The sequence below is a fragment of the Atta cephalotes genome (assembly GCF_000143395.1).
Source record: "Atta cephalotes unplaced genomic scaffold scaffold00005, whole genome shotgun sequence".
Classification (NCBI taxonomy): Eukaryota; Metazoa; Arthropoda; class Insecta; order Hymenoptera; family Formicidae; genus Atta; species Atta cephalotes.
Window position 1 is genome coordinate 7,461,921 of NW_012130069.1, and position 10,692 is coordinate 7,472,612.

The 10,692-nt window shown below is 34.1% G+C and overlaps 1 protein-coding gene across 1 annotated transcript in view; it reads right to left on the bottom strand.

Annotated features, from left to right (window-relative positions):
- The window catches only part of LOC105626442 (aryl hydrocarbon receptor nuclear translocator homolog), a 35,932-nt gene extending 25,902 nt beyond the window's left edge, over positions 1-10,030 (bottom strand). The window contains exon 1 of the mRNA XM_012207743.1: positions 9,801-10,030. Within this exon, the coding sequence (XP_012063133.1) occupies positions 9,801-10,030 (230 nt within the window). The remainder of the gene's footprint in view (positions 1-9,800) is intronic.
- Positions 10,031-10,692: the final 662 nt, after the last annotated feature.

A 10,692-nucleotide genomic window follows, 5' to 3' on the forward strand; every position in this document is an offset into this window, starting at 1 on the left:
GTTAAGGTTGTACGTTAGGTACGTTAGGTTCGGTCGGTGTACGTAGTAGGAACGGACGACGACGACGACGTAGTATACTACTTACGTTCTCTCTCTCTCTCTCTCTCTCTCTCTCTCTCTCTCTCTCTCTCTCTCTTCCTTTCTCTCTTGTTTTATATTCTCCACGTGCAATATAAATAAATTCGCAACGAGATCGGGAGAGAGAAGTCGAGGACCCCCGCTCTATTTCCTCGCGTACGCGCCCCGGAACGCCCGATAATTTGTATACGTCGCGAAAACCGTGGGAACAAAAGCGCCGATACTTAGGTGTACACGGCGATCGTTATCTTTGCTATCGGGATACCGTCGTAAACTGTCGTATCTTTTAATGTAGCTGTGTTATGCGGGAATAAGGTATACCGTCGCCTGAGAGAGCGGACCACATGTACCTAGTATTGCGTTGGTATTGATACGCGCACGCGGTACAGCTACGATGCATTTCCATTTAGATATAATGAGTTAATAATTTAGCGAGATAGCCCGTGAATGTTCGAGTTATTTGTCATAATGAAACGTAGCTGATATTAATTTTTCTTAAGTTCTTTTTTTTAATCTGAGATTGATAATTACGTGTGCATTTAATATAACATTATATATGATTCTATATAATTATTTCATATATAAAATGTTATGTGAGTGATTAAGATAATTCTATAATAATAGCACGTATATTCATGAAATATTTAATAAATAAAACTGACAATGATTTTGGTTAATAATTATTAAAAAATAATAAATATTAGATAATAAATATTAGATAATAAGAATGCAAAAAAAATTGCGAATTGATTATGATTATGAAATTATTAATCACTTCAAATACAAAAACAAATTTAACTTAATTGTTAGTTATCAATTATTAATCGCGTTAAAGAAAGACATATATGTTAATCCGTAAAAATACAAATTATAAAAAAAAATTGATACTTTGGTCATTATAAAGATGCACATATTTTCGAGCTCTGTCAGTTTTGCATCTTTCTTCTAAGAATTTAAAGAGCCAGCCAGAAAAAAAGAAACACGAATGCTCGAAGAAGAAAAAGAAAAGGAATTCGTGTGACGTGTCCAGTTTACGGTGGCACCTTTTTGCATTTTTCCGTATGGCGCCGAAGTCACGACTTGACCCTCTCGTTTCCCTTTACCCACTTTCTTTCGTCCACGATCATATTCTTGCATTTATATTCGCTATTCCTTAAGGTTCGTGTTATACATTTACTCTTTTTGCACGGCGTTTAACATATGTCTGAGTACTTTCTAAAAGAAAATATTGTATTTGTTATAGCAAGATAAAATGATATTAAATATTTAAATACATAGATATATGTTAATTAAATCGTTAAGATAATATAATTCGTGATTTTCCAGTTACACAATATAAATATTTTCAAAGTATTTCATTTAATCGTGTCATTTTTCTCAATTTGTCACCTCGATTTGCAAACTCGAGTGTATATCAATGTAAACAGAAAACACGGAAGAATTTTCGTTTATTTTATAAATCTGCCGAGTTTCATGCGTCCAATTCAGAGAAGAATCGCTAGGCATTTTCAGCGAGCAACGAAAGAGAAAGATGAAAAAAGAAGAGGAAGATCTCGATAGTACGAGAGCACGGATGCATCTCGATCGATCGCGGGCCATGGAAAATCGTCACGGCGATCGGTGACGACGAGGGTCGGCAAGAACGATCGAGGAGGTGGTGACCAATAAGGTCGCTGGAGAACGGATAAGAGTCGCGGAGTCGAAGAACGATGGACCGCCCCTCGTTGCGGCGGCAGTGCGCGAGGCCCACCAATAGCCACGCTGTTTTCCCCTTAATATGCGAGCCTGACCGCCGGCATTACCGTTCTCGTAATGAAAAAATTACGTCACCTATAGCCGCTTAGGTGTTAGATAGTCGATCAGCGTTACGAGACACACCATGGTTGGACGTTCATCGATCTGAATGCCCGAGGCATCACGTGATCGATTCGATCTCGGGGGAGAAATATGTTATTATGGATCGGGAATTCGTATATACGGATATATAAACGTAAAGAATCACTAATAAATGTGCAAAGTGATTTGATTATTTTAGATCAAATGCAAAACTTCTGTGATATACAATATATAAAGAAAATTCAATTTTTTCGATAAAATTTGATTTATCACATAATTTTTGGTAAGATAAATCTCTCTTATATATAGCTTGTTATCAATTTGGATCTCATTTGAGATGTTGATTCATTCCTGTTACGATGGTGGAAAGCAAAGAATTTTAACTTGCCTTCAATTCGTTTTCTTTCTCATCTGTTAGATAATTTTCAAACTTCTTTGTTACACGCGCTTTTTTGTTAATCGCTTGTTACATGCACGCTTATAATTATATCAAAATTATATCAAATTATATCATTATAAAATTATATCATTACATCAAAATAAATTCTTGATATCAGAGATAATGATTGATATCACACAATAACTTTTTTTATTGTTTTATTGAATCCTGAATATTTTTTATAGATTCTTGATATCATGCATCCTTGATGTGATAAATCTTTGTGTTTCTGATTTTTGATTGATATTATCTCTGATAGCACAGAAGTTGTACTACGAAATCGACAATTTCTGCAGATCATAGATTGTCGACCTCGCATTTAAAGTTTTGCTGCTTTAAATCTCTAAATGAAACAATGAGATTTTAAGGTGTAAAACAACTTAAGTTTTAAACACTAAGCCATAAGAAATTGATCAATCATAGTCAAGTATTCTTCTCACATCTGATTGTAATTGATCAATTTCTTACGGCTTAAAGATTAAGTTTTAAGCCTTAAAATTTCATTGTAAATGCCACTTAAGTTTAAAATAGTTTAGCTACTAAAGGCAAAAGATTCTTAATGTCAATAATTTTCGCTGTTAATCCGTGACATCATCTTTGATGTCATTAATATCAAAATATCAGATTTTTGACGTTAATAAATATGTGGATCCCTCATAAATTTATCATATTGTTTTTCCATGCATTTTCATTGAATTGTAGTGTTATTCTTTGCATTAATTCATAAAATTCTTTTATTTCATCGAGTAATATATAGGTGAATGATGTTGAAAGTCTGCTCGACTTTGTTTCAATGCACGCCCGAATGGAACGGATCAGAAACTCGACCATTTTCACGCCTGAGAAAATTCTTATTGTCTAAGGCGGGTAGTTCGCCTAGAGCGGAAAGTCACGCGAATCGATGCACAAGGAAGAGGAAACGAGAAATCGACTTAATTGCGCATGCCGTTTAGTACTTTTGTGCGTACAACGAACAGTAACATACAACTGCTTTCCATCTGCCTTCCTTCCATACTAGACATCCATTTTTTCATGTTATATTTATCGCTTCGTATTTTTGTATTACTTATTTACAGACATCTATATCATAGAATAATAAATAATAACTACAAATAAAAATTATACTGACAAGAATCAAAGAAAGAATTTTATTCTCGGTCGAAGAATCTGTTTGATAATATTCAAAGAAAAAATTATTTATAAATATACTTTTCTATACACTTTGTAATAATATTTCTAACTTCAGTTTATAATTACATTTCAAGTCTGACAAATCGAATCGATGACGATGTGCAGTTTATAAAACTGAGAAATAAATATATTTGTAAATTTACATGAATATTATTATTAAGCACCAAAATCCGCTTTTACCAAAAATAGGATCCTTCTTTTTGTTATTTGAATAGATAATAACAAGAAAAAGAAAATTCTATAAACTAAGCGATAATATTTCTAACTTCAGTTTATAATTATATTTCAAATCCGACAAATCGAATCGATGTACAGTTTATAAAACTGAAAAATAAATATATTTGCAAAGTTATATATAAATATTATTATTAAGCATCAACTTTTGACTAAGAATACTATTCTTTTTTCTCTTATTTTTTTTGTGTTGGATAGATAATAATATAAGATAATAATATAAGAAAAGAAATTCTGTGATCACATGGCGATTGTTAACATATTGATAATATAAAGAAGATTAATTTTTGAGAAATATTTTCATTTTGCCGAATTAATTTGTCTTTTATTGGATCTTTTGATTATAATTCCGAGTTTCTTACATTTTACAAATTTACATCAACGTATTGTATTATCACTGACAACTACAAAATATGAATTTGACTATATAATAACTCTAACTTTGTCCATAATCTAAGAATTACATTTATAACATCTGTGCGTAATAATCGTGACTAATAATTGTAACATAGTTGATTTATCATTCCTGTATTTGACTACTTTTTATATTTATATATTTTACATACTGAAGATGTCTATATCTTGGCCGAATCGTTTATGAATTTATACTTTAACAATTAGATATTATTATTTAAATATATGACTTTCATTACTGAAATCCTGCGTATGACTGTTTATTTACTGCGTTTATAATTTAAGCCACGTTGTTGTGATTTTTAAAGAAAGAAAAGAGTTCCAAGTTTTATTTTATACTTTCTAAATCTGAATTAGTGGATAGTCACTAATTACAAGTGGTATATTTTGCACTGATAATCAGTGAAGTTCAACTAAAAAAGAAAGAATGTTTGAGCATTATACTAAAATACTTTGCATGTTAATTTCAATCTTCCAATACTATATTCATTAATTAAAACAAGATTGGTTAGATCACATCATAAAGATTAGTTAGGTTAGAGAGCTCACATTTCATTCACTGATTACCAATGGCATACTTGGCACTGATATCAGTGATTATTCACTGATTCAGATTTAGACAGAATCTAATTATACGATATATTATGTTTTCAATTTATATCTATTAAGAAAACTAGACAAATTTACAAATTATTGAATGTTAACTCATTTCTATTACAATAATTTCGATAGTGAAAAGCAAAGAATTCCAACTTTTTGCCCTTTGTTTTTTTTTTGGCAAAGATTCATTCAACAGTTCCTTTATGTGCGCACGGTGCGTCCAGATGCATGTCGATCGTGTATGACATAAATATGCATCACGAGCTGTTCCGCGCTTACGGAGCGTTACTAACAGGGTTTTAATTATGAATGAAAATAATACGCGCGCTTCAATCTCGAAACACACTTTCCTCAGCGTCAAGCCATCCGGTTCAACGACTCTCGCGGCAGAAGCTTGCGGAAAAATATCGTGCTCGCATGAGGACGAATATAACGCCGATAATCACAGGAATAATTTGTATTACTTGTTCCTCACTCAATCGCACTGATGTCACTAATCATTCGAATAACTCTAGTTCGGTTAGGTTTTTATTAACTAAAAATTGAATGAAATTTCAATCAGGATTCTTTTCAACACTTCAATTTTTCAAATTAAATGTCAAAGTTCAAAAAAAGATAATAAAGTATATACGAGAGAATCTACTCTTTAAATCTGAATCAGTGGATAGTCACTAATTACCCAGTGGCATACTTTTTATTGATAATCAGTGAAGTTCAAAATTAAAAAAGAAGAAATTTGAGTATTATATAACTAAAATATTGATATTTGCACGTTAATTTCAATCTTCCAATCATTGACTCAATTTATGATGTTCATTGAATTTAAGCACTAAAATAAGATTAGTTAGACCACATAATAAAAATTAGCTAGATTAGGTACCGCACATTTAATTCATTGATTACCAGTGGCATACTTGGCACTGATATCAATGATTCAGATTTAGAGAGCACATTTCCCTAACAATGTTGTCCTCTTTTTTAATCTTCTTTAATTTTTTAAATGACTTTCTAAATTATCCTGCACATAGATAGAATTTGGCGCGCATTCTTTTTTTTTTGCACAATGGAATTCGCCAACTTGCCGAGTCTGCAGGGCAAAGGCGGCGGGATTCAGGAAACGACGTTATTGCGTAACGTAATGATCTGGTAATCGGTCACGTGGATTTGCGTTGGACCGGGCCGGCCGCAAATCTCCGCTACGTGACGAATTCCGCTGCGAGTGGGTTTTGCCGCGTGCCTGCGTCTGCACGTGAGTGCACCATCCGCACGCGCGGCGCTAAGCTCTTCGCATTAGTTCGCGCGCTTCAGCAATCGACGGCAGTTTGTTTGCCCCTGTGGCGTACAGTGCGTCGCACCTCGCGCCTGTACGAGAATGAGCAAATCGAACGCGCAGCAATGCGCTACTGCGTAACACCTCATTAGCGTTCGAGGAAGTAAAGTTGCGCGCCGCCCATCGCGAGACTTCTTTCGCTTTTGTAACAACAGCGGCAGCAGCGCTCGATCGAAAAAAATTACACGCATATCGGTTTTTAATTATATTCATTAGAGATTCTTTTTTATTGACGATCATTATTTTCAATGAGTTTTAGAAAATATGATAAGGATATGCCTGTAATATACAGTATAAAGAGCGATTTTTTTTTAAATTACAAATAATGGAAAAACCTTTCTATATTATTTTAATTTAAAAATCTATTAAATTTAAATTTAAGAGAACACATTTGAAAATACACTCTAAAAATAACGGTGTCTACTCTTTGTTGGTGTTAAAATTGATACAAATATAATGTGGATTTAACATCATTTTAAATCCACACCATGATGGTGATATAAACACCAGAGGTTTGAAATTCACATCATATTAATAGTATGGATTTAAAATCCATGCGATGTCTATATAATTCTCATTGTTAATGTTAACACAATGAGAATTATATAGACATCGTTGTTAAATTCACACCAGAGATTCACACCGATATTTTTTAAAATATATATATCGTTTGACATACATATATCAACTAATAAGACATCAACAGAAAGAGACATATTTCGTTTTATTTATTCATTGTTTTCAAATTAGCTTTTAATGTATAATTTTAATAATATTTTTATTTAAAGCCGAGCATTTGTCCTTCACGGTTGCAGATTCAGAGCCGCCCGTAAACGTACTTTGTTTTGCATTAGCGTGTGCGTGCAAGGATGCACATATCCAATGTACGCCCCCTCCGTTGCTGTTCGATGTTAATTGCGCGCAGTAATCATTTTAACATACGTTCCAATTATGCGAATGCTATTTGGATTACATTTGCATCGTAAAAACTCCCGCTACTACTCTCTAGCAAAGCGTCTACGTAGCATTTAATATAGACAAAGTTTTTAATCTCGCTAATTAATCCTGTGTTATTTATCAATAAAATTTCGATCACATTATAAAGCGTCCATTACAATTATCGATAAAATTCGCGCCTATCGCGCGACGACATTTTTGTTAATATATATTTTTAGATATCTGGGCTTATCGCGTCGCACGTGCCTAGGACTATAATTATGAGTATCCTTCTCATAATATCGTCTCGCCACGAGTTTCGTTATGGTTCCGAGAGATTATTGTTATCGTTGTTTCGATGACTGTACCCAAGTATCGCTTCTTTCAAGGCTGCGCGCGAAAAGTTTTTTTTATACACGTGTCAATCTTTATGTGCGGAGTACACTGCAAGAAACGAGTGACGCAAATTCGATTAAAAATGCAGTTCAAGTCTGCATCAAGGAGATCGCATTGTATTATCTTACTATACAACGTATAATAAGTTTGGAAGGATAATCAGTGAAATTCAACTAAAAAAGGAAGAATATTATCATTATACAACTAAAATACTGATATGTGCACGTTAATTTCAATTTTTCGATATTCATTGAGTTTAAGCACTAAAAAAATAAAGTTAGTTAGATCACATAATAAAGATTAGTTAGGTTAGGGATCTCACATTTAATTTACTGATTACAGTGGCATATTTGGCACTGATGTCAGTGATTATCCACTGATTCAGATTTAGAGAATAAGAAGCTAAAAAAAGGAGCATGTACGTATCACCTTTCGTTAAAATTCAGAAAAATTCGCAATAGTATAAAAAAACCTATATTTCCTTAAATTATAAATTATGTACCTAATAATTCATATTCTTCGGAATATCAAGTTAATATTAAGTGATAATTTAACAGTTAATTCTAAAATGAGAACTATTTGTATAGCAAAGTCTACCAAAAGCGTTTACTTTCGCGTTTTCTTTCGACCCTTCATGAATCCTTATGTTACGTTTTTTAAGAAAAAATTCAACGCTGATTCGGTATCTAATAAAATAATTCAGATCGAGCATCAGGACGAGGTGTGAATCTATTGAAAATTCTCACTTCAACCGCACATTTCCCTGGAGAGAGAGCAACAAGTGAGTAAACATCCGTGCTATGGATCCTCGAGTTCGCGCGAATCGTTGCCGTGCGATCGAACTAATCGGACAGCAATATGTGGCCTAAAGCTGTCAACGGAACGGCAGGAATGTCGTAACATGCGTACGTCCGACTGTTAAGAGACGAAGCCAGGATCAATGACGCGTGACTGCGTGGGATTCGTTGAAAGTGCCGGAGAATATAATGGCTGAACGAGAGAAAAGGGAGAGACGCTCCCCTTCGCATTCGTTCACCCCTGAACAGAACCGGCTGCTATTTTCGACAGATCAACCTTTCACCCCATCGTAGAAATGCTGAAACGCGAACGAGTCTAAATGGAAAATACGCGAATGGAAAGTTACGAAAATTGGAATACGGAGGAAAATGTAACTGGCTTGAAAAAATGTTTAGAACAATTAAGTCTTATCTGAAAACGATGAAAAGGAATAAGAGATAAAATTAAGAAAAATGAGAAAGATACTATAATCAGTAATTGTACGCGCATAAAAATTATTATATGTCGAATTTTTTTCATTGTTGAGTGCATTGAAACCCAGCCAGTTAGTTGCAGCGAAAAACAAAATCGTTACGCGAGCTGTCTGTCGACGTGCTGATACGAATGAAAACTTGCTGATTCTGCAATAACATTCCATATAAAGACCAACAATAATACATGACGGGTATGGAAATTACGCAACGTAAAACTGTACTTACATTTTTAATTTCTGTCAGCAGTGACATTTTGTTTTTGATTATATTTTCTTATCGAATTAACTCTTATACAAACACACTTTGTAAACCGAAAATATGTACTGATTATAGCAAAGTTTTCATTCAAATTAATTATTTAATTTAATTCTTATAATCTTTATTTTTTGTTCCAGCAATTTCATAATTCAGTACTTAATCAATAATAATATTATTAAAAATATACTAAAAAATCTGTTTTCAAAATTTATCAACTATTCGATATGTACAATACTTTTTTCTTTTTCTTTGCCAAAATTTGTCGATAATTGAACTATTTAAATTCAAAAGTGAACTATTTAAATTCAAATTTATACGCTGCTCTCTCTTCCCCTTTTTTTTACTGTGTGATCGCGAAATAAGTATATTCTGCGAATTGTTGGCACCACGTCAGAATGACTCGACTGACGAATTGCAATGTGGCGAGCGCTAATTAAAGGTGTATGAGATGTTAAGACAGCAAAGACTTTGTACGCTTTAAAATCTGCATATTCACGAAAATATCACCGCAATCGAAATTCACGCAAAATACGATATAGATAAAGGTCATGAAAATTATCAAGTCGATAACTACGCCGTAAAAAATATTTTTATATCATATGTTTGCATATAAAGCACGTTTGAACGGTTTAAAAAGATAAACAATGTGAATAATAATCCGTCCAATCCCAGTATATATTTTTACAGATAAACGAGGGAACATGTAAACTGAAGAATTACATTACGCGCGCATATAAATGTACGTGCTCTCTAAAGAAAGGGAGAAAAAAATATAATGACACACTTTGCAAAGCTTGAAGTTGAATAATCTTTTTACCTCCGTCTTTTCGACTGTGTCTCCGTGTGGGTCTGCTGGATGTGATGTGGCGATAAGTCGGATCCGTAAGACAGAAGTTGACTTCCTGCGGTGACAGGACAGGCGGGCGGGGGTGGCGGTGGTGGGCCCAACTGGTAGCCCACCGTGGCGGAGGGGGGCGCATAGTGCGAAGGGCCCGGTCCCAGACCGACCCCGTAGCCCGCGCTTCCCGCCGACCCGCCCCCGTACATGCCGCTGCTACCGGGATACTCTATTTTGACGGTGTTTCCGGCCAGTCAATTCAATTATCGGAATAAAGCGCGTCACTCTCGAGGAGAAATCTGCACAGTTAATTCGCCATATCGTTGTCGCAAGACACACTATCGCAGTTTCACGAAGATCGTCGTTGCACCCTCCTTGGTATCGTTACCGAGCCGCGCTTAAATTATCAAGTTGTCATCCTATTGTCTCAAGATTATTCACCAATGCACTCTTATATCTTCTCACAAAAATACTCATACGCTTGCGTCCATTATCAATTTAATCAAGTGTGTTAATCATATTCAAATTACGACTTGTCTCGTCTTATCGCGCAAAAATTGTTTGTCCCGGTGCGCTTTTGCACATTTAATGAAATTTATAATTTTATACACTTCTAGAGATCTCAAAAATTTATTGCACAATAAATTATATTATAGTAGATTATATTGTAGTAGATAATTCATTCACGCAAATTGTTTTCATTCGTTAGCTTCCGTATAGTATCTATATCCGTACTTTCTTTTTGTTATTATTAGTGCATTATATAATCTTCGAATGGACAAAATATGTTAAATGCATTGTAGTCTTCTGATCCTGATCGCAGGAAGAAATTAATGATAAATGGTAGTTTTCACCCTCATTTCTTTTATCG